The sequence below is a fragment of the Lemur catta genome, chromosome 11 (assembly GCF_020740605.2).
Source record: "Lemur catta isolate mLemCat1 chromosome 11, mLemCat1.pri, whole genome shotgun sequence".
Classification (NCBI taxonomy): Eukaryota; Metazoa; Chordata; class Mammalia; order Primates; family Lemuridae; genus Lemur; species Lemur catta.
The window spans coordinates 31,100,932-31,125,931 of NC_059138.1; the positions used below are offsets into that span (position 1 = coordinate 31,100,932).

The 25,000-nt window shown below is 32.3% G+C and overlaps 1 protein-coding gene across 2 annotated transcripts in view; it reads right to left on the reverse strand.

Moving 5' to 3' along the window:
- FOXP2 (forkhead box P2) overlaps positions 1 to 25,000 on the reverse strand; it is a 240,636-nt gene that overhangs the window by 35,715 nt on the left and 179,921 nt on the right. For both annotated transcript variants that reach the window (XM_045564484.1, XM_045564482.1), the window contains 6 exons: positions 22,669 to 22,806; positions 21,331 to 21,537; positions 19,656 to 19,824; positions 9,480 to 9,693; positions 7,675 to 7,779; positions 340 to 427 (listed from right to left, as the gene is read on the reverse strand). In XM_045564484.1, the coding sequence (XP_045420440.1) occupies positions 340 to 427; positions 7,675 to 7,779; positions 9,480 to 9,693; positions 19,656 to 19,824; positions 21,331 to 21,537; positions 22,669 to 22,806 (921 nt within the window). The remainder of the gene's footprint in view (positions 1 to 339; positions 428 to 7,674; positions 7,780 to 9,479; positions 9,694 to 19,655; positions 19,825 to 21,330; positions 21,538 to 22,668; positions 22,807 to 25,000) is intronic.

The window sequence follows — 25,000 nt, forward strand, 5'->3', positions numbered from 1 at the left end:
GTGTAAAAACTGTCTCTGTAATAAAATCATATCAGTTGGGAGTTTGTTCTAGCCTACATTGGGAAAAACTTAAATTTGAGAGCTTGAGGATATCTGAATGTATATGATGTAGTCTAAAGGTTATATAAATTTAAGTGATAAGTACGTTAACCTATAGCAATCCATCCTGAGTTATCAATCATTGCCACTGTTAAAAACAATCTAAATTCTATGTATCTCTATTAATCATTGTGTTACTGAGACAATAAGATGTAGCTTAAAAGATCTAGAATCTGCTCAGTACTCCATTTAACACATCAGAAATCTGAGAAGAGTCCATTAAGTAAGCATTGGACAAACCTGTATTTCTAACTGCTGCACCACCTGCATCTGCACTCGACACTGGGCGGTGCTGCGGTCATCCAATGCATGTTCATTGTTAAGGTGCCTAAACAAACACAAAACAAAAAGGAATGTTAAGTAATGTCTATCTCAGTGGTACATATAAAAAACACTACACTGAAGTTGTATGCTTTTCTGCAGTGGGAAAACAGAATGTCTTGAAACCAGGAAAAAGCTAAATGTTTACATCCATAAAAAAGTTAAATATGTTTATGTATTTCGTGAAAAGTATTTATGTAATATAAAGAAACTCTTTAAATGGCATAAAATGTAATTGTCTCTAAGCTTATCTGTTATTACATAAAATATTTCCCGGACCATTTAAAGAGTTTTAGTAGAAATCATATTCTTATGCCTTTTTTTTAAAAAAAAAGAGTACCTGACAAATATATAAACCAAAAGTAATTCTGAAGAGAACAAAGGTGATTTTCTATTTCATTTCTATTAAAAACAGTTGCTATTCTTGTTATGTATTTTAGTGAGCAATGTCTTATTTTACAGGAATGTGGTATTAATTAGGTGAAGATCACAAATCCCATGAAAACAACAATATTTAGGAAGAATGATGATTTGGTGCTACTAATAAATAAACTGCATTGAAGTTTCTGATAATCAAAATCATAAGATTGACACTTCGTATCTAGAATCTTAATTGGGAGACATCTAGCCTATACTTAAACAAAAATCGTGACGGGTAAGTCATTCTAATGATCTTACTCTAATCTTGAATATGTATTTGTCTATTATTATAGTGATATAGTGTTTAAAGAGATCTCTTTAGTGATTATGTTAATACACCAAAAGTAATTTAGTAGTGCAGCATCGCCAATGGACATGAAAATATTCAATAATATGTATCTTGCAATAAATAATGTCTTTGATGCCTCCTCAAATTAAAAAAGTAATCTTCAAGTAATTCAGTATCCTTTGTTGTGTCTATTTCACCAATGGACAAACTAAGGCAGTAATTTAAGAGATGTTCTCATCAACACATATAAGTGAAATGGCATATTGAGCAAAATATTCACAAAGCTGAATAAGAATTTATATATTTACCCATGTGGGCTCAGGTATCATTTAGAATGGTATAATAGTCTAAAAAGTTTATTATAGCCCTCAGTATACTGAATTCAACAAATGTTTTTGTACCCAAATTATGTACATATATTTCTTGAAGTTAATAATAAGCAAAAAAATATAGACAGACATGTGAAACATATGAAAAATAATTAAAATGATGTTGCTGAGAAAGAACTAATTTGTAAACAGGTAGGTTTAGCTGTTAGATCTAGGTTCAGCAATCAGAAACCTTTGTTCTGCTCTGTCTCATTCCTTGATAAATTAAACCAGTTTGTTTTAATCCTTCCTCACTGATCATAACAACAAAACCTCCATGTATCTTGGCACAATGTCAGTCTTGGTTGAAGAGAAACTGTGGACTAAAATAGCTAGGTGGATAAGGTCACGCTGGAAGAGTGTGGCTAGAGCTCAGGAGAGGCACTTCCACTATACCTGTCTGCTGTAAGCTCTGCTGTGAACCTAACTGTAACAAGGACTAGAATTCACTCATGCTCTCTGAAGGAAGGCATAGAATGTTGGAGTAAACCAGAGGTTAGCTTATGGTGTAAAGTGTCACCAATTCCTAATTAATAAGACAACATTTTTCTATCAGCATAATACAATAATCTATGTATTCTTACAGCTTAATATTGCTGTGTTTTTTTAAGATTTTTTTTCACTGTAAGCTTGTTGGATAACACAAACATATTTATCTCACATCAGTGTAAATGATGCATCTTTTTAAAACTGCTTTGGCTATACACAAAGACTAGGGTGTAAATGGGGCAAGAAAGATAAGCAGAATACACAGTTTCACAAGAAAACGTAGATTTAGCATATTTATTTTTGTATGAAATCACTTTTTAAAAAAATTTTTATACTTGTTTACTTCTTAGTGATAATCATTATCTTATATCTAAAGAATTAAAAAAAAAGTACAAAATGTTTGCATTATATACTTGGGTCTTAGAGACCTATTCAATTTATCTATGCAGCTTTTATTAGAATAGAGACTGTAGACTACAATAATAGTCAATGAGGTTTTGTCTTGATTGAATTTTTCAGTGGAACACAAAAGAACCTTGCCATTAAAATAGTCCTTTATTCTCCTGTATGAAGGCGAAAGGTTTTTAAAGTGTTGTGATGTTCAGTAATGAGCCTCTATCTAAATTATCATTGGTGACAAACTCACAAAGCACTTTTCGAGGACACATAGTTATGAAATGCCAGAGCTGCCACTTTCTTTCCTGTAATTATAGGCTAGCTTGCAGCCCTTCAATGATCATTTATAGAACAGCCTCCAGTGGATTACTGAGAACTTGAAAAACACATACATACCTCTGCCACATCTCCCTTCTCCTTTCCTCGCTATTGTTTACCAGTGATATGTAAAATAATAGTGCCTATTCATTCCCCCTACTTAATTATGCCAATCAAAGTACAGAAATAGTGTCAGATATAAATACAATGCAATAAGACTAAATAAATAGGCTAAGTATTAACATTAAATTATGAATTTATGTATTTATGACTATTTTGTGCCCAAATTATTCTCTTTTATGTTTTTATAACTATCTCAGGTACTACATATTGCTGTTCAAAAATTCTCTATGATTTATAAATCAAGAATGAGATAATACTGAAAAATGAGAGGATTGGTGGATTTTCTCAGTCAGTGCCTAATTGCTGTTTCAAAATGCATATGCAAAGGGACATTTCATTAATCATTTAATCATGTCCCTTGCAGGAAGTTGGAACTAATGTTGCAAATACCCTTTTCATATGAATGCCCCATAATACTATTTTATGCATTTGATATATTGCCTATGTCATAAATTATGGCTGCTTCAAAAGGACCAAGTGGGGTTGTTATCCCTGAAGATGCTTGTTACAAAACCTTTATTAAGTTTCTTTTTTTACTTATTGCTAGTTCTATTTCACAGCTTCATACTAGCCAACAATAATACTCTTTCTGATGGCAAAGGTCTGTAAATTACCCATGCAATCACTAACACCATTTCACAGGCCTGTTCTACTTCTACTGGTCTGCTAACAAGGCGATTACACACAAATTACTGAATGCCTATGAAATATTTAAATGCATTCTACTCTACTATGCATTAATAAGAGCAAAGCAAGCTCTGGAATTCTGGTTAGCTCCAGTCCCTAATGTCCCCTAATGAGCCTCTTACCGAGACTGCAGTTCAAACAGAGAGGTGATGAAAAAATGCAAAGGGTGCCTTCAGAAAGGCAGCACTGAACAAACATTGTGTGAGCCAGTTCTAATTTATGGGTCACTTTATAGGTATATTGATTTTTGTTTTCAAAATGGAATAAATGATGTGGTCGACTGACGTTCTTTCAAAACCGCATTGAATTGGTGTGCTAGGTAGGTAGTGGGAACTAGAAAAAAATGTAAATAGGCAGTCGAATTCTTTCTAAAAACAATTAAGCAAGCATTTCAGGAAGACAAAAAGTAGGAAAGGATCCTTCCAATTTATTTAATGCACAATTCTCTTTAACAAAGCTTTTATGGTTATAAATGCATGTGGTAACTTCAATTATATACACTCCAGATTAGTGATTCAATTTTAGCCTCTAGATTTTTCAAATTCATTTAAAGTTATAACATTTTATAAGCTAAAAAGGGATCAGATTTAAATCCAAGTATGTCAGAGACTGTTTTAACAAAATGTTTCACTTGCATATCACTGGTGTTTGATTTATTTTGCATCAAGCTTTTTATGTTTAAACACTGACAGGAGTTTAAATACAAAATGTTAGCTGTCACTATTCATTTAGCTGATTATGTGAGATGCCTTAGTTTTGAGAGATGGGGGCACTGTCACCAAAAGAAACAACATTCTGACAAGTTCAAAGAATGCCTTCTTGAGGTCATAATTTTGTAGCCATGCTGCCTAGTCAAGACAAAGAAATAGACAATACACACTAAGTAAGAGCATAATTTTTAGAGTGGATAGCTGCGATAAAAAAGATAACAAATTTCCATTAAATAAATGATTCTGTTTCCACGATGTTTTCTGTTGTCCTTTAAGCATCAAGCCTTAAAAATTTAGCCTGTAATCAACTTCATTCATTTATGTCTATCAACTAATTAATCTTTAATATACTGATGTTTTTATGGGCGCTAACCATTCTGCCTTTCTTAAAGGAGAGTATTTCCACCTTTGTATCTCGGACCATGTCTTGCGTGCTGGCATCTGCACATGCAGGTTCAAGAACACTTGTCTGCTAAATGGAATGTTATATTGTAAACCTTTTGGCTTAAGCACTAAAAGTCAATCCATCTATATTCAACCTGACTTAGTTCCAATGGAATGATAATTTTGCAGACAAACTACTCTAAAGTTTTGTCAGATGTTATTACATTTTGACATCTATAAGACAGTAATGAAGAACTAGTATTAAATGCTTTTAATCTCACTAGAGTGAGATTCTCAATTAGTGGTCAGAAAAATAGTTGGCTTCTGTCAACACCTACTCTACAGTAGAACTCAAAAATTGTCCTAAACACTTTTTTACCGTGTACTTCCTTCTTTGTCTTGTATTTTCTCCTTTCATCTTGGTGATATAAACCCAGTTTCTATCTTCGTCTTAATTTTTTTAATCTGATAGAAAATAATACCTTAATTGAATGTTAAAGTATAAAAGAGTAAGAACATATAATATATAAATATATAATACATAAGAATATATATATATGTTACACATAAACAATTGTCCTATAGTAACTTTTCATCTGTCCTGGGCAAAAATAGAGGGATTCTTCCAGTTTGTTTTGGGATGTAATGTGAGAAAAATAATTTGGGACTCAATATATTTTCTAATATTCTTTGTTATTTAACATATGCAGGCTAAATAGTAATAATGTATGGTTTCCTTTTATTTTAAACCATTGTATAAGTTATATGATACCAAATTAAAGCTGAAGCTGTAAAATTCCTTTCTAATGCTAAAGAACTAAAAATGCCACAATAATATTTTCTGAAAAAACTTTTATAGTAAACACCTGATATGAAATTCTGGGAGAATGAATAAACAAGAAAGTAAGAACTAAAAACTTTCCACAGCTTTTAGACTTGTCTGTCATTTTTTTTCTTCCAAACCTTCAATTTTCTCTATTATTACAAAGGCAAAGTAGTCTTCTTTCTGAGAAAATTTGTATAAGTGGTGATGTCATTTAATTTCCCACACAGATGCTAAATAAACTTTTTTACTGAATAACTGAAATTGATTCATTTAATAAAATGTTTTATTAAATTTCTCACACATTTTAAAGAAGACAATACCAGTATGGAAAATATGTCTAATTAATATTTCATTTCAGTATAGTATCCTGACATTAGCTCTATTAACAGAATTTATCACAGATCTTTGCATCAGAGGAAAATCAAAGCATATCAAAACAAAAATGGACTAAAAATAAAGGCCTTTAAATCTACTGTCATTAGTTTTGTCATCCCTATAAAGTTAATGGGTTGGAAAAATGGTCAGTCGTTGGAACCAAAGTTGATATTTAATTAAAAGGAAATGCCTTTTTAATTGTAATTTCTTCAGTTTTTAAAAAACACTGGCATGAATATGAAAAAGGACTCTAGAGGGTAAAATGAGGGTTTAGATTCATCTGCTTGCTAGTAACAAAACAATAAATATTTGAACAAATAAAAATGCTCCTTTCCTTATGTTATAAATGAATCATACTGAAAGAAAGATAGGTACTTTTTCCTAAAGATTTATTCTGAATTTCATCAGAAAGAACAATTTGGAGCAATAAAATTCATGGTGAGTGGGCTAGTTCAATGGCTAAAGTTACCATTCTTAAAAGACAGTGACAACAGTCCTCTAAACTCAATGACAAGAAATAATATAATATATTGAGAAGGACTAATATATCAAAATGAAGAAATATGACATTAGTTGTTATAATAAGTAATATTCCTATATTCTGTCTTTGTTTTAACAATTTTGTTAGAGAGGAAAACTTTAGCAAAGTTACCTAACATTTTTAAATATTCTCTTTGCTTAGAACAGCATAATCAGTTTCATACCCAGTGAAATGGCAGTTTACAACTGTTTTGGTAAAACAGAAGTGCAAATTTTTATTTAAGGCCATTTACAAAGAGCCATAGCAGTATATGAAGCAAATTTTCTCTTAATTGGTTATAAGATACGATATATGGTTAAAAAATTTTTGTGGAAGTCTTACTGTAATTCAGTTATAAAGTTACTATGATGCCAAGTACTTGTGCCTTGTTGTTAAAGTGCTTTTGCTCTATACCCTGTAGTCAGTCTTCCATTTGTAAACACATCTTTTTGATGTTTCTGCCAACATCCTGGCAACAAAGCAGTGCAATTTCAAATGAGCTAATTAACTTAATTGTTGATGAAGCATGAAACAGTTCATTCACCCTGTTAGCTGCACCATGACAACATAAGAGTCTCAGCCTGTGAAGTTACTCATCTCCACAGACCTGGCTGTAACTCTCTGTTTAGATTTCTTGTGTACCACAATTGTGCATGGAAAATGTTTCATGAAAGACGGATATTCTCACTTGAATAAGAACCCTTTAAGAATATTTAAAAATAAAATATCATTATATGAGAAAATTGAAGATACACAAAGTTTTGATATGAAGCTAGAGAAGCCATTTAATCTATTATACAAACATATAACTATGTTTGTTTCTTTATGTTTCTAAGGGCAAAAGTAACAACGTGAACAGGATGTAGTTATTTCTTTAAATTTTAGCCACTATTAACTCATTTTTTTATTCTTTTTGGTAAATGTATATATTAAATATCATTATTTATAGTAAGGAATGTAAAGTCTGCAATTAGAAAAATAAACCTGCAAAATATGTTTGTTTAAATTATATATTTTATGACTACTTAGGTAATATTACTTAGAAAGTTGAAATTTAAGAAAATTCTATCTTATAAACATGTCTCCCAATGATTAATTAAATATTATTATAGGCTAATATTTTTTATTTATTCCAAAATCTTTATTGAATGATTTTTAAAATATTTTCATGAAAAGATGAAGATGATGTGTTAACCTTCTTAGCCTGACTTTACTAATCCACTTTTTGGAACACACGGAAATCTTAAAGTATGTTTTATTTTCCCTCTTCATATTTTGTTTATTTACAACAATGCACCTAAAACTCCCATATAATCCAACCCTCCCCCCTGAAAAAGTAAAAAACCTACTTTAAAAACTGTCCAAAATCTTCACAAATGCTTTCACAGCCTGGCCATTTGCAAACTCCATGGCCATAGAGAGTGTGAGAGGCCCCAGTCTCCTCATGTGACGAGCTATAGCAAAAGAACACGACGTCAGATACATCTCAAAAAGCCATAATCGTTGCAGGCTGCTAGCGCCTGTCAGGTTACGATCAGTGACAAACAGGTCAAAACAGGTCAATTCAGCTCAGAGCAGTCAGAAAAATTTAATCGTTCTATTGAATAGTTCAACTGCCAAGGCTAGATGATGTTCCAATTAGAGGAGAAATAGAGCCAAAGATGACTGTTAATAAAGGATGAAAAACTTAGAGGACTGTATAATACCATATGCTAATCCTGCCATATGACCTTAATGTAACATTTTGCCTCTAAATAAAAAATATATATTCATATGTGGTCAAGTGAAAAGAAAACGGTATTTTTAAGAAAATAATAGGACCATAAGATTTTTGAAATGCTCTTTTTAAAGAAGAGATGGACCTTTAGGATCATTTAAATGTTTAATATTTATGTGTGAATCATATATTTCTACTAGTTACAGTTGATTAAAAAAATTCTACTTTGGAACAATATTCATTAACTATATCCTTGTATAATTATTGAAGACTTGTAGATAAGTGAGTATTATGTCAGAGAGATCCTGCAGAAATCAACCCACTTCTGAAATATAGTATAATCATCAAATTAATCTCAATTAAAACAGCAGTGTGAAAACATTTAAAAGCATACCATTTCATAATAAAAGCTAACAAGAAAAATTTTCTATAATACTCAAATAAAGGCCAGAAACATCACCAAATTATAGTGTTCTATTTTAAACTGTACTATAATTAAATATGTTTCTTTGAAAAATATTTGTTTATGACAAAGAATTTGTTGCACCAAGGTAGATATTCATATTACATAATAGAACAGTATCAATCCACTACTCTTACATATGAAGTTTGGATCTAAATATAATATAAACCTAAGCCACTCTCTTAAGAAATTTTACGCTTACATTTCATCTTTTAAAAAGAGCTATTTTTTATATTGAGCAATATTTTAGTTTATATAGTCTATGAAAATTACTTTAAAGGACTTGATTACATAGCAATATGTCTAAATAAATGGAACTTAATGGACAAAAGTAAATGGGTGTTCCTTTTACAATGGCAGTTTTTACACAACTAAAATAAAATAGTAAGTTAAAAATTATCTAACATAATTCATTTCATGTTGCTAACTGAAGCCAAATAATTTTTCTGTAAGAATTTTTAGTCAAATTTATTTAGAAAATTACCAATGTCAGTTTATTTTTATGTACTTACAAATTCCATCATGCCACAATAAAAAAGGCAAACCAGATTTTCTATCTTCTGGTTTATTATGCCTCTGTTTATATATTTATGTACATCTATTTTCTGATTTCTAACCTTCTGTTTGAAACATATTAAGGGTTACATGTATGCATCTTTAATTATTTGGAATTACAGAACTGATTTTTACCTTGAAAAACAGTAAAATGTTCTTATAACAAACAGGTTAATCATAACATCTTAGTCAGAAAAATATAGTGATACAATCATTCCTTATGTGCTTATGAAAAAATAAAAATCTTCAGGTAAACTCCCAATAAAAAAGAATATATAAGACAAATAATCCAAAGATTGCTTTTAAGCTGTTGTTCTACATGTTTCATCCTTGTTCACTACAAGTTGTTTTCAGTTTTATCAATGGTAAGAATAAAACCTGATGATAGATAAATATAGAATAAAGCTCATGAGATTTACCTGTCTCGCCTTGCATTTAAAACTGAAGACTGTCCATTCACTATGGAATGATGAGTTATTGGTGGTGATGCTTTGGAAGTGGTGGAGGAGGTAGTCGAGGAGGAATTGTTAGTAGTGAGGTCCAGCCCTCCATGTTTAATGCCATTGTCTTCCATACTGTGAACTCCAGTCACTTCTTTCCATAATTGCTGAATCTCAGCAGGACTTAAGCCAGCTATAAAAATGAAAGAAGGTCCCACTAAAGTAACAAGGTAAAGTTCATATAACAAACCTAGTGTTATTAATGTATTCATAACAACAACAAAAGTGATATTACTAGCATTAATTAACATACAATAAAAATCACTTTTGTGCTGTCAGCATCATAGCTTTTCTCTTGAATAATTGCTTATTTGCTAAAGACTATCAATTTGAAAATAGTACTGGGAATAATATCAAGGATTAATAGGAAAAAAACCCTGCAAGTTCTGTTTGAAAACTGAACTATTCAATTTTTAACAGTAGCTTTTACTTATTGTTAGCATTAAGTTTTGTTTTTAATCAGAGAGGAACTGAAAGAGAAATAGATATCAAAAACTACACATCAAAAGATATGAAAAAAATATAAGGAGGAAAACAAAAATGTCAGGGAAAAATAGTGAACACAACTCAAAAGAAAAAGAGATTTGACAATTATCTGGTTATTTTGATCTTTCTCAGAGAGGTAAACTAAATAATTGAATTTAACTTCCTCAAATTCCAGAATAAACCAATATGCTTTCCTACATTGATCACTTAAGGAGAGAATATCTAAAATTCTCCTTCATTTATGACTGAGAGAATAAATCAACTACTCATTTTAAACAATTTCTGGTTCAGATTATACAAATTTACTTGATTTACACAACAATAGAAAAGTCAGGCATATTACATTAGTTTTTAACTATAATTTTGAAATAAGACATTGAGAAACTATTGTTTATAATATTGGACTTACCAAATAGTACTTATATGTGCCAAGTACTCGGTATGTTCTTTATACATTTTATGTTCTTTAATCCTCACTACCAACTAATAGAGTTGGTATTTTCAGTTTAACCAATTTATAGGTAAAGAAACAAAGGGAGAGAGAGTTTCAAAAAATGTGTTCACAAAGCTTATACATGCTGAAGTTGTCCTTTAAATCCAGGCAGCCTGACTTGAGTACCTTTGCTCTTAAAATACTATATTAAGAAAATATTAAAACTACTGAATTAAGACATATAAGGGAAAATGAAACTACAATTATAATTGCTATCATTTGTTGAGCATTTACTATATTCTGGTGCTTTACAGTCATAATCTTGGTTAACCTCATCTGAGGTTAGGAATCTTGTATATTTTACAGAAGAGATTTATTTAACTTCAGTTAACCTCACTTGAGGTTAGGAATCATTATAGTTTACAAGGAGGCTCAGAAAGATTAAATATGTTGCCCCAAATCACTCAATTTATAACCAGTGGACAGAATTCAAACCAAATGCCCTGTGGCTCCAAAATCTTCATTCTTTATTACTATGTACATTTACAACATCTAATAGAAATATGGAAGTGCAACTCAAACTACCCCTCCCCAAGCCAGCCATGCATCTACCTAAGATGCTATAGTAATGTTGATCAGTCAATAGGGTAGGGCTTGTTGGAACAGGCAGCAGGGAAAGGGCAAGATAACAGAGTATGATGGTCACCCCCAACCCTGCAAGTGGAAAAATCACTGGTCTAGACATAGTGGTAAGTAGCCAATAGCAACAGAAAAATTCTCACTGTTTCAAATATATTTTTGGTCAAATTATTCATCACAGTAACCTTAAATTGCTGTGCCTATCACAATTTCACATAGGTAGTTTTACTGAAAGCTATCATTTCAGTGAGTCTGGCTCCTCAAGATTTTAAGACACAGCCTGAGACTAAAGAAAAGACAACATAGTTCAGGTTTCCAAGTTCTTTACAGTTATTTTTTTCTATAAAAAAGAGAGGAGCTTTATAAAGAATTATCTGTTACATAGGAAACAATTTTTATATAAAGATCATTAATTATTGCTTTAACCTAGAATTCTGAAATTTTCTGACTATAGCTTTTTGATTACTTTTGAGTATATGTTAGATATCCTAAGAGCAAAACTCCATCAGCCAATCCTTTTACTTGATGCCATCATATTTTCTGCTCAGAACTCTCTCCATTTCACTTGCTGCCTCTCTGCTCTATTGCCAACTCCTGCCTGGACCACAGCTAAAGCTTTCCAACTCTCTTCTTGCTATTATCTGACCTTGAATATATGAATTTACTCTTCATATAGCAGCCAAAAATTCTCTCTTTAAATTTAAATTAGGTCATGTCTTTGCTTTCCAGGCAAAGCCTCCAAAGGCTTTTGAAAACACTTAGAAGTAAACGAAACAAGAAAAAAACAACAAACAAACAAAAACAACCCTTACTATGGACTTTGAGGTGCTACTTTATTATCTGGTTCTTACCTGTTTCTCTGACCTCATCTATTGCTCTCTCTTCACATTTCATCCTGTTATAACATTAGCCTTCTGCTGCTTCTTGAATGAAACAAACATTTGCTCCCTTTCCAGCCTTTGCTCTGGTTTGTTCCCACAGTCTGGGCTACTCTTGTGTTTAGTCTTCTCATGGCTTCCTCCTTCCCTTCACTTAGATGGTTCAAAGGTCACGTCCTCTGAGAAGTCTTTGACCACACTATGAACCACAGCCCCTCCCCACCCTGCCTTCTGGCATTCCTTACTTAACTCCTTACCCTATTTTGTTTTTCTTTAGAGAATTTATCAGTTTCTGATACCACTTTATCTCTCTCTCTCTCTCTCTCTCTCTATTTCTTGTTATCACCAGTCTGCCTCCGCTACAATTTAAGGTTTATAAGAGTAGGGATTTCTTATTTTACTGGTATATCTCCAGTGCCTTTAACAGTGTCCAACATGTGATAAATATTTGTTGATTTCACTGATTATAGCAGTCTTACAGTTCTCAAAGACAAGTTGGTTCTCACATGGAAGTTTTAGACTCTTACAGGGCATACTATTTATGAGCATTGTTACCATATAAGACCAATGTCTAAAGAATTATAAATGGTACTAGTTGCTTCTAACATAGATGGAATAGTTATATCATTTTAGATCTCATCTAAAAACTCAGATGTTTCTAGTGACTATTCCAGTTAATGATATTATTAATAACTTACTTTTGGGATTTTATTAATTTAGTTAGTCTCAGTATTCACTTACAAAAGCAGATTTGTATGATGCCATTCATTTGTATTGAAACTTAGTGATCTCACCATGCTATTGCAGTGATAACAAATGCTCTAGGCACTTAGTAGTAGGCCCTCAGTAAAGATCTGATAAATAAATAACCTGTTCAAATAATCCAAATAATGTTTCTTAATTAAAAGCATGAGAAAATTGTTTTCAAACATTACAGATAAGGGGCAGAGAATTAAAGAGGTCAAAAAGAGATTTCTCTTAGCAGCTGTGGTTTCCATAAGTATCTGCGTATTAGAATTACCTGGGGACATGTGGATACAGACACATGTAGTTTTTGAAACTGCACAGGTGATTCCAATGTGCAGATAATTTTGGGGGGGAAATTTTAAACAGAAAACTATTACCTTGTTCTTGCGTAATTGCTCAGGTCTTTTCTATAGATGTAAAACTATAAATATGAAACAACTAGCCAATCAATTTGGTACAACTTTAAAAGTTTATGAGTTTTGAAGGCTTGATGGTTTGCAAAAATTAATTTAGGTTATTTTTCAGGCAGTAATATAACAAGTTCATTATTCCCTAAACAGTGTTCTATGTAACAGGAGTCTTCTAAATGCTGCTAACCTAAGAGGTTTGTGGTCTCTATCTCGGAGGCTCATTATTCATGTGAAACAGTTCTGAGATGTCTGTCTAGTAACAAAGAAAACTTGAATCTTCTTTAACTCAGTGTTTTTCAGATATATTGGAGAAAGAAAACTCCAACAAACTCTTTTTACAATTACACAAATTCACATCAGATTTGAATACCAGGTATAGGCTTAGGATTCACCAACTGATTTCCAGCCCATAACCCTCTTTAAAAAACTACAATCTTTCTATCTGATATTTCCATGTAACCTTACCAAGTTTCTCAAACCTCACGTGTTCAAACTAAGTTCCTGTTTATACAGTTCCTTCACCCAGCCCCAACTGACTCCTCTTGTAGTTTTCTTAATCTCTGTTTTATTTAACCAATGCTTATATGGTGCTTCATGCCAAGCATTGTTCTAAGTACTTCACACATGATAACTAATCTAACACCCCAAACCATTATTATTATTACTGCTATTACTAGCCTCATTTTAGAGATGAGGACACTAAGGCACAGAAAAGTTAAGTGACTTGCTCTGGGGCTAATCCATTGCAGCTCCCTCACATTTTCAGGTCATTACTCACACGTCACCTTCTCAGGACTCCTTACCCGGGCCACCCTGTCTAAAAGTTCAACTTCTGCCATTTCCTATTGTTGCTTCATTTTTTCCTATCCTTATCTTTGTTTTTTTCTCCTTAGCACTCACCATTATGTATTTTACTTAACTTATTTGTTGCTTGTCTTCTACCCTAAAATGTATGTTTGATGACGGTAGGGATTTTTGTCTGTTTTCTTTATTGCTGTATCCCCAGTGTCTATGAAGAGGGCCTGCAGTCAGTGCAAGCTCAAAGAATATTACTTAACAGAGTTTTTAAGTTTGGCCAGAACACCAGTGTACTGGCAAACACACTGGAAATCAGTGAACTAGACCATTACAGGTTAACAGTCAACTTTTATCTTACGTGCAGATTATTCAGTTTCTCCTAATAACTTATTTCAAAGATATATATATTATGAGTGCCAAAAAGTTTTGTAATTATGTAATTTTTAAATTTCATGACTAAAAAATATTGAGAAGCCCCATTCTACTTTTGGATAACTTGGGCTTATGCTTATTCACTGCCAGTAAGTAAGCATTAAAAGGTTTGTTTGATAGGAGCTGAGGGAAGAAAAGGGTAAATCCATAATCAGATTGCATATTCTACCACAGGTAAAGCAATTTAATAACAATTCTTTAATCCTGCATTTGGAGTTTGTGGAGTAACTACAAGGTGCCAAACACTGTGCTAAGAATTAATTAATTAATTAAAATTTGATAATACATTTGATAATACATCTAGATTATACATTCTTAGGGCATACAAGGTTTCAAACTTTCAGTGGTTTCACTTATTAGTAAAAACCACATTAACAGCTTTTTCACACTCAAAAAAAAAAGACTCTTTCAATGTCCTTTTTCTATGCCAGTAATTAACTATTTAATGTTAAATAATTTTTATGTAATAAGATTAAAGTACCATGAACTTTAAATTATTTATTTAATGGTATTCTGCTTATTTGCTAGTTACTTATAATTAAAAGTAGTAAAAGTGAATTGTGGCAGAAGTATTTGTATCACATCTACTTTGTTACACCAAATTGATGTTTAATACTTGAATTTGAATTATTAAGATATTATCATGTACTTTTCACTTTTCATCTTTTTGAAAAAGTAGTATACACACATGGCCAGAATAATTGAACCACAGAGAACGGTAAAGTAAATTTCCCTACCAGCCCTAATCTCTGGGTCCCAGTTCTCTTCTCCAGAAGAAAGTCCAGTTTCTAGAGTATCCTTCAGAGATCTCTGTATTCATTTATAATTTATCAGACCTAACATACGGATTTATATTTGACTAGCGGCCTACAAGCACTTACAGATACAATGCCCATCTGTAACATATATGTCTAATGAGAGATGTATTAAATACACATTTTGTCCAAATACCAAATTACAGGGAGTAAAAATAGGTAGTTGAATGACACTGAGACCAAAGATAATAAATGTCTCCACCAAAAAGGAGACTTCTGGGACATGGGGATATAAATGATATGTCCCATTATGACTTTATTACTACATTTTTTAGAGGCTGAAATTTTAAAGTTTGATATTCTATTACAAAAACAATAGTTTTTTTGTTTTCCTCACCCTGATATTTTAATGTGGCAAAGTTGACATTTTGCTTTTGAGTCTTTCTCTCAAGATATAAAGAATTGCCAAATATAACTTCTTAAAAAGACTCATGAACTATATGTAATTAAATCCATTTTACTGTTATACATGCTATTTCACAAAATAATTCTACAATGAGATTTTGATACAATTTAATTTCAATCTTTCTATCTTATTTACATTTTCTCAAAAACATATTCAATTTTTCCCTGTATTTAATTACTTACAAGTTAGTTTTTATACATGAAATTAATGGTATATCCACAAGTAGCATTGCAGAGTTTTACTATTGGAATAATAAATGTACATTTAAACTTCATGTCACTGATGGAGATTTAGCATATGAAGTCCCAAAGGAGTTTTTTCCTCCACGTTTCAAATCCAAAACTTTCTGGTATTTGAAAAAGAATACTATGATGGTAATAATAATTCTGCATGACATGCATTGTTCATATTGCTGGTGCTGTTACTATGATTATATACAATAGTAATCTATGTAAGCAAATGATCATCGATTAAGTAAAAGATCCAGAATGTCATAAGTAGGCATATGGCTATTTAGACTTCCATAAACCGAGAACGAAATCCAAGCCAAATAGATGATTTTGCCTGAAAACAGGCCGAAGATTATCTTCAGCACATTCCTAACTCCCCCTAAATGGCATTATTATATTTTATTTCATCATATTTCATTTTCTTTACTACTCAACAGTTTTCTGATTCCAAGCTCATCTAGTTCTATAAGCTTATCTGTTCAAAAGAATGCCATCTGGAATCTAGCATTTCCTGTTTGGTTTTTTGGGTTGATAATAAAAATCTTATACTTTAAATAACTTATAAATTCAAAAATATGTACAAATTTGGAGTGAAATAAAATTATCACCACATATATGTCAGTCCATATAGTCATAGTAAACCTGTGCATATATTGCATATTGGGATACACAACCTTTTATCTGATGTTAAAAACATCAAAGTTTAAAGTGCATGTATAATTTCCTATTTCCTAACCAGAGATAATGATATTAGGTGATTAAGATATGTCACTAAATTTAATTGTTAGTTGATATACAAACTATACTATCTACATAGTAAATGGATTTATAATCAGTATATTATTTGAAATTGAACTACAAATCCATCCTTTTTTGACTTCTGTGTACACCTCCTGTCACTCTATATGCAAACTATACACATACGTAGAGATGGTAACTTAATTGCCTATTTTATATTAAAATCCAATATTATAGTAATATTAATGACTTAATATTTTAAATAATTTTGTTAAGATGATAAAATACATTATATAACTTTAGGAAAAAGGTTTGTAAATATGCTACTTTACAAAAATTATTATAATTTTGTTACTTCTGATTTTTTCTTTTTGGAGATGGAGGTCTCACTGTGTTATTTCTGATTGATACACCTTTTTTAAACATATTTTAAGGAGCTGTAACTTTAAAAGTAACCTGAAGAACTTGTGTTAAATTAGGGTAATAAATAAAATACGGCTTTTTTTTTGAGACAGGGTCTTGCACTGTTGCCCAGACTAGCATGCAGTGTTGCAATCATAGCTCACTGAGACCTCCAATGCCTAGGCTCAAGGGATCCTCCTGCCTCAGCCTCCTGAGTAGCTGGGACTGTCAGCATGTACCACCATGCCTGGCTAATTTATTTATTTATTTTTTGTAGAGATGAGATTTTGCTATGTTGCCCAGGCTGGTCTTAAACTCTTGGCCTAAAGTAATCCTACTACTTCAGTCTCCCAAAGTGCTAGGATTACAGGCATGACCTACTACACCCAGCCCAAATATGGAGTATTTTTAAAGACACAATAAGAACATCTTCTGTCATTACATATTAATCCCACTTGGTTTTCATATGGTTATTTTTCATGGCCAATGAATCAGCAACCAAAAACCTGGTGCAAAGTGAACTAAAAACTGATAATAAAAATAGTCAAAATACTTTTACCTGAAATAACCAGTACTAAGGCAAAAATGATTCATTATCCAATGATTGCTTCTTTACTTTTTCCCACTCTAGTTTTGGGATTCCAGCATAGTATGATAACATCATGTTCCTTTACTATGACTGGTGTGTCTGACACACTCTGTGTTTGACTGATGGGTCTCCATAATGAAACTTTTCTCATTTAATCATCTAAATGGTGAAAAATACGATGATGACTCCAGTTTGTGTGGTTTACAGGGCACCAAAAAGAACTTTGATAAGTGAGCCAACTACATTTTTGGCTCTACATTTACTCGAAAAAATCTATTTGAGTAGATTTTTTCACCTTTCTTAATGGAAACGGGTTTTAGTGATTTCATCTTTTTTTGCTTAAAATATAGATTTTCTGCTCAAACCCAGATGTTTTCAGATTTACTTTCTTTTCCTATATGTTCTCCATCCTGTGCATTTTATCTCTCATATATCTTATGGAGGGAAAAAATAGAAGAGGGAAATGATAATTCTATCAAAAGAAAGCTCAGCATGATGACTATTAGAATGGTTATATCATAATAAATCTTATTGTTCAGAGAGATATTTTTTGCTTGTTTTAGAAGAATGTACTTTAACAAATACATTTTAAATAAGTTACATTGTTTTTATATGAACACATATTAAACCTTCTTGAAATGTTTGAATGGTTTTACTAAAATTAGGTTGTAGTAGATCATGCTTTTATATTGAGCAGATTCTCATATAAGTAGATCTAAATACAGATTTCATTTAATTTTACTGAAAAAATTAATAAGATACTTATTGCATCTGTTTTAGCATAGTTTTTATCAAAGAAATCTATGTTACAGTGACTTAATTTATAAACTCTTATCTTTTTTAACTTTTATATCTTCATTTGTCCTCAAATTGTATTTATTTTTCCACAGAACAATACTTTGTGAACAGAACATTCATTGCTATGATAATACAATGCTTTATTCCAATTCTCTTTAGAGTAACTCAGAAAAGTGGGTTTACTGCTTTTTCTTTTGTTGTTTAAACTTTACCTTTTTATTTCCTAGGAGTGCTTCAATCATGTGCATTACAAGATTAAAAGTCAAGTGAAAAAGAAAATCTGGGAAACATAAGCCAAGGAGACATTAATTTGATAAATAGAAAGAGAAAACATTATCACGATATTCTTGAATTTCTTCAGTTTGTCCTATAGAGTAAGCAAAATGTCCAGCAAATACTACTACAATGTGATGTGACAAATACAATTAACTTGAATTAAAGTTCATTTGGATTAATGTTTGTTTCAACAAAATCCAAAAGCAAATTAGAATATTCTTTTATGAAGTTTAATGATATATGACTTTTACCCGAATTGAGAATTTTAGCACAAAGGGTTATTTACCATTATTTTTCTTTCCCTTTTTTTTTTACTTAGAACTCTTTCCATTTCCCAAAAGTTTGGAATAATGCATATATACAATTGCATTATCAGAGTACATCCTAAGTTTTCTTATAGAATACCAAATAAGAATACTGTTGGCAGCTTTTTAAAACTATAATGTACAGTACATAAATAGGCAATATTATTTTAGAGAAAAGAGAAGCAATATGATCCCATGACATAGGATGGGGTTCCACAAAGCATAATTTGGAATGTCCTCTGTAGAAATACAGAAAGCCTCTCTTTTATATGTGGAGATTTCAGCTTGAACATTAGGAACTTTTATCTTTTTCTTAATCAGTTGTCCACCAAAACTCCTATCAGCTCACTTATGTTAAATGGAGTGCTGTCAGCCTTCCCAGTAATCCAATTCCCTGCAGATCCTTCTGTATATTCAATAGTGCTTGAATTGTGTTGCCCTTATAAATTATTTTCTGCCCATAAGACTAATAAATACACATTTAATATCCAACAAAACTCTTGAAAGCAGTTTTACTACACACTTGAAAGCAGTATATAGTAAAATTTCTGAGCCTCAAGAAAATGGGTCAGGCAACCATGTTAACAATCATGTTTTAATAATAAACTTGAAGGTCATAAAAACAAAATTTCTCAAGGTATAAGGTAGACAGGCCATGAAATGGTAGAAAGCGTAAGATTTGAAATGAAGTGTGCACATCATTTTGTATGTACCTTGAGGCAGCGACTGGACAGGAAGTGCCGCCTGGCCAGGTGGGATGGACATGAGTCCCTGACGCTGAAGGCTAAGCAGATGCTGCTGCTGCTGGAGTTGTTGCATCTGGAGAAGCTGCTGCTGGAAGACAAGCTGCTGGGCTGCCAACTGCTGCTGCTGCTGCTGCTGCTGGTGGTGTCAGAAAACCCAACCCAGTAAACAGCAGAGAACACGTCTGCACAAACAGTTCTCATTCACAGAAATGCATACTGCTTTCACTGCCTGGCTGACTTTTTGGTCATCCCACGGTCAAAGTTCAGGGGAAGAATGGGAACAAGTTCTAGATTTTCAGTTACTTGTCTTTCAAATATTAAACAGCAGCAGAACACCAAGGAACTTGCATTCAAAGAGTACGGAACAAGGTCTAGAAACAGTATGTAACAAAAATTCATTTTTTTTTAAATCAGCTTATTGCAGATGATAATAAATTTATCTGGATCTAAAGAATAACACTTTATAGAAACAGTCAACTTCTACAACACTCTTTTTTTTCCCCAACTGAATAAGTTTGATCTGCAGAGGTCCACAAATGTGGTCTCTAGTGATCTATTAGTAAACTGGGATGTAGCCTTCATAGCACAGGCCTGTCAGCTCTCTGTCTTCCTCTCCTCTTGTTGGAATATATTAAAGGCAGAATTATGTTCAAGGCACAAAAGTGCCCTTATTATAAGGAAAAGTATAACTTCCAATTTTGTGAGGCATTACAAGACAAACCAGAGTTCTTTGGACTCGGGAGGGTATGAGATGGCAGTCACACTTCAGAGAAAGACAAGCTACTGTGGAAGACCTTTCCTTTTTAGTTTGGGGAAAAGAGAAACTTCTGATGCGCTCACTGGAAAACAGACTGCATAATGGAGCAAGTCATGTGGATTGCCCAAAGCCTCCGGAGAAATAAGGGAGCAATTTCTATTCTGTAGTTGATGGCTGTCTGAAATTCTATTCACAAATCCAAACAGAAACAAAGCCTCAGGAGGTCAAAACTGTTTCCTGTACGTTTGCATAATGGGCAGCTTGAAGACAACAGCTCTGATACCTGCTGATCAATTTAACTACTTCAACATGTTTTGTTTGTATTATGTTTATATTTGATGCAGTTTGCTGACAAGTGCAAGCTAGGCCCGAGAAGCTAGCTTGTCAGGTTGATTTATGAGCATATCAAACTGTAACTTTCCGCTCGACACTCCAAACCTACAGTAGCAGTTCATTAATCAGGGGCCCGTGACTTTGAAATCTGCTCAACCAGTTTGTCCCCTAGTTTCCCCACCCCCCACAATAGGCTAAATTTGCCTGCATGTTCTCTGAGCTGCACCACTGAGAAAAATAAGGTTCCCTCACCAACTTAGATTCTCAGTGAATACAAGATAATCAGTACTTTGTCCACCACACAGCTTGCTCTTTGTACACTGTGATTCATTAGTGAACATTAGACGACAGCAGCATTGGATTGTAACTCTCAAGTCCCATGCTACAAAAAAGGACAGCCTGAGAGTTCTACTGTCACTGGTATTAAGCTCAGTAAAAATATATAATACTGCATCTTTGACAGCAAGAGCCTTGTTATAGGAACATCTAAGACTACTCCTGCCTCTCAAAGCCCCTTCTCAACCTCAAACTGTATATATCAATGAGATAAGCAGATCCTACCTCTTTTACTTGCTTCCCAGGATGCTGCTGCTGCTGCTGCTGTTGCTGCTGCTGCTGTTGTTGCTGCTGCTGCTGCTGTTGCTGCTGCTGCTGCTGTTGCTGCTGCTGCTGTTGTTGCTGCTGCTGCTGTTGCTGCTGCTGCAAAAGCTGAAGATGTAACTGCTCTTGCTGTTTCTTGTAAAACTCTTGTAGTTGTTGCTGAATAAACCATTTTGACTTTAATAAATAAAGGCAAAAGTTGCATGTATTATAAATCTCCTAAACTCTTCTAGACTGGCATATGGTAGAGTATCCATTAAGATTCACCTCATAAAAACAACAAAAAAAATTTATGCATTGGATTCAAAAAGACAGCTCTACATACATTTTTTTCCAAGGCAGCTCTGAAATTTTCCAATCCAGAATCCAAAATTTCCTAAACAAAAGGGTATAGAAAATCTGTATCCTAAAGGGCCAGAGCCAAATCAATACCCTAAATTATTATATCTGAAATCCTACTGGCATATAAAAATAGTTCATACTCTACCACCTGAAAGAATCAAAATTTAGCTACATAAAATCATGTTGCTCAATTCTTATTGGAAAAAGTTTAATCCAACAGATGTTCAGAACAATGTCAGATAAACAAGTGGCTGGCCTGTAGTCATCATCATAGAAAACAGCAAAGTAATTAAATATATAAAAATTCAGGTAAAGCACATTTTTTTTCTATATGATACGTAAGTATATAACATAAAGTTTACTTTAGATACACATGAGGCTCCAATAAGGTACATATTAGGAACACTATCTCTGGTATTTAAAAAAGATAAATTTCATAAATTTGTGTCTTAGTTGCCTAATTTTATTCTAAAGTAAATTCTGTTCTTTCTAAATGGTAAGTATATTTTGAAAAGGAAAATTTGAGATGCTACTTTCTCCATTTTAACAAAGTGGTCAGTTCAAACTTCATACTTATGTGGACTAAAAGGAGTGCTAAAGTGTTAGGAGTTTTAAAAGAAACAATTATGTAAGTATTTTTGCATTTTTGTTTCCAAGTCTATAAACCAAATGTACCTAAACATTTGAATCTTTAAATATTGATTTATTCTTTTTAATTTGTACCTTTCTCTGCTCTTATTCTAGACTTTAATGAATTTAAAAAAACACTAACGAATCTAAATTTTCTTGTAAGTTCTGCAATGGAAAGGTTACATTTATGTTCTAGCCTGGTGATAGGTTGTCCCTTCAAAGGGAGACTGAATTTTCAAATATGCCCATTTACACTGTCAATATTAGTGCGCACCTTCCGAGTCATGTGAGAACACCAAAGAAGGTAACCCACATTACCTGCTGCAGCATGACTGCCTGCTGCTGCTGGAGAAGGGCTTGGAGCTGCTGAGGAGACAGGACTTGTTGCTGAAGGATCTGTTGCATTTGCTGAGGGGTGATCACCTGGGGAGTCATCATGGCCACTGACACAGGCACCTTGCAGAAAACAGAGAGAGAGAGAGGGAAAGAATGGTCATAACCAAGTGTCTGTTAACCGACTTCACAACTATATGTCATCTTTTATAAACGCTTCAGCACTGATGATCAATCATTTTATATATCGTTTCTATATTATATAAATATTTAATCATAATATTAAAGTAGCACAAAATTTAAACACTAGCTTTCCAGAGGCATCAGATTTCATCAAACTCCAACTTCGTGTCCCACACCTCCTATGTATTACACTAAGACCTTTGATCTTTAGCTCATATAGTTAAAAATAAACAATTACATGGCAGTGTTCTCAATAGTTCATAATTAAAAATCTCATCCATATCATAGTGCTATAAGTAAAAAGCCTTTTAAAATGACTTGAAAGAGTGATCAAATAATAAAGATAAAACAATTGGAAATAATGTGCATATAAATGTTATCTAAACTAGTAAAAAGCATATATGTAGAATATACTTACTTATAAAATGCAATTATATATATATAATGTAATATTAGAAAATACATATAATAAATATTACTACATGAGAACATGCAGTAACTCATATAAGAGATGTAAATATACATATATATGCATATATATCCAGAAAAATAGCTATATAGATAGGTCCTCTGAAAGAAGGAATCATAAGCCTAGTATTCTATCTTCTTCTTTAAACATTTTCTTATTTCAAGCAATTAAACTTATACCAGGAAATCCAGAAATCTAGATATTACTAAAAGATTATTCATTAAACTGAAAAGAATGAAAGTACTTTGCCTAAAATTTCATTTCCATTACTTCCTTTTTCTTTAAGGTTCTAAGAATGAAAGAGGCAAAAAAAAAAAAAAAGAATTTGAGGACAGAGAGAAAGATATAGAGGAGAAAGAAGGAAGGAAGGAAAAATACAGAGTAATGAAAAGCTAGGGAGAAAGCCCTAGAAAAAGAGAGAAAGAATGTGAAGTAATAGAAAGAGGATGGCAAGAGAGGTGAACAGGAAAATATGTACAGAAGCCTGAGTTATATGCTCAGATCGGAGGCATTCACACTGTTTGAGGCATTGCTTGTACTAACCAGCATGTAATCAAACAACTTGTCAACTTGCCAAGTTTGCAACCTTTGAAATAGCAATCATTTTCTTTCCTAGAAAAAAACAATTCACTTTTACTGTAAATAAAAGCAAGTATTTATATAAATACTGCTTTAGAACAAATTTATGGGACAATGTGTCTTTGAAAACAGAAAAAGATTAATAGACATTGTTCACAATTTATTTCAATAGTTATTTTTTTAATGCAGTTTAAACTTTTCCAGTCTGGAATTCTATGTTATAAAGGAAGGAGAAATTAATAATGAAAAAGAGGTTAGAAGGAAAAAAAAAAAAAAGAAATCCAAGGTGACTAATTCCTCTCTCAAAAAAAAAAACAGCTTCATATTTAATACGGAAAAATAGCTGTCTTTTCTTTTCCCCATGTTGACATCTTCAGATTAATTATATCAAATTTTATAATATGAAAAAGAAACATTATGGCAGAAAGGAATTCAGTGAATATTTTCAAAAATATTTCTGGATTTTTTTTTAGAACATACTGGCATACCTATAGATTGCTGCATTTGAATTTATCATTTTAAAAAGCATTAAAATTAATTGACCCAATGGATTGCCCAAGTGCTTTGTTGTTTAAAAAATTGATTGTCTGTTTACTTAGTTGTTTATTATTTAATAAACAAATAGACTGGTTAGATGCAGTTTGGAAAAAAATTTACCTTTCTACAAAAATGCCTTGTCTTCCAAAATCATTTAACTCATACTATTAAATATCTCCAAATAGTAAGGAATCAAACTGAAATGAAGGGACAGAGAAAGACAGACATGTCCAACTTTAAAAAGGCTGTCAATCCAGACAGATAAATAGATAGATGGACAGATAGATATAGAAAAGATATAGAGTTGATAGAGATTACAAATATGTATATAGATGTATACATAGAAATATATACCTTCTATAAATTTGGTCATATGATAAGAAGCTTGCCACACTTCTCTCATCTCACAGCCCTTTGTTATTTTTCAGCATATACAGTGTTTTCACTTAATTATCCCTATATCTACAAGTAAAGGTACCTTATATGTAATGGTAACAAATGAACTCTGTAAAGAATGTTCTAGGAATGGAGGCATGCCACAGTCTGCTA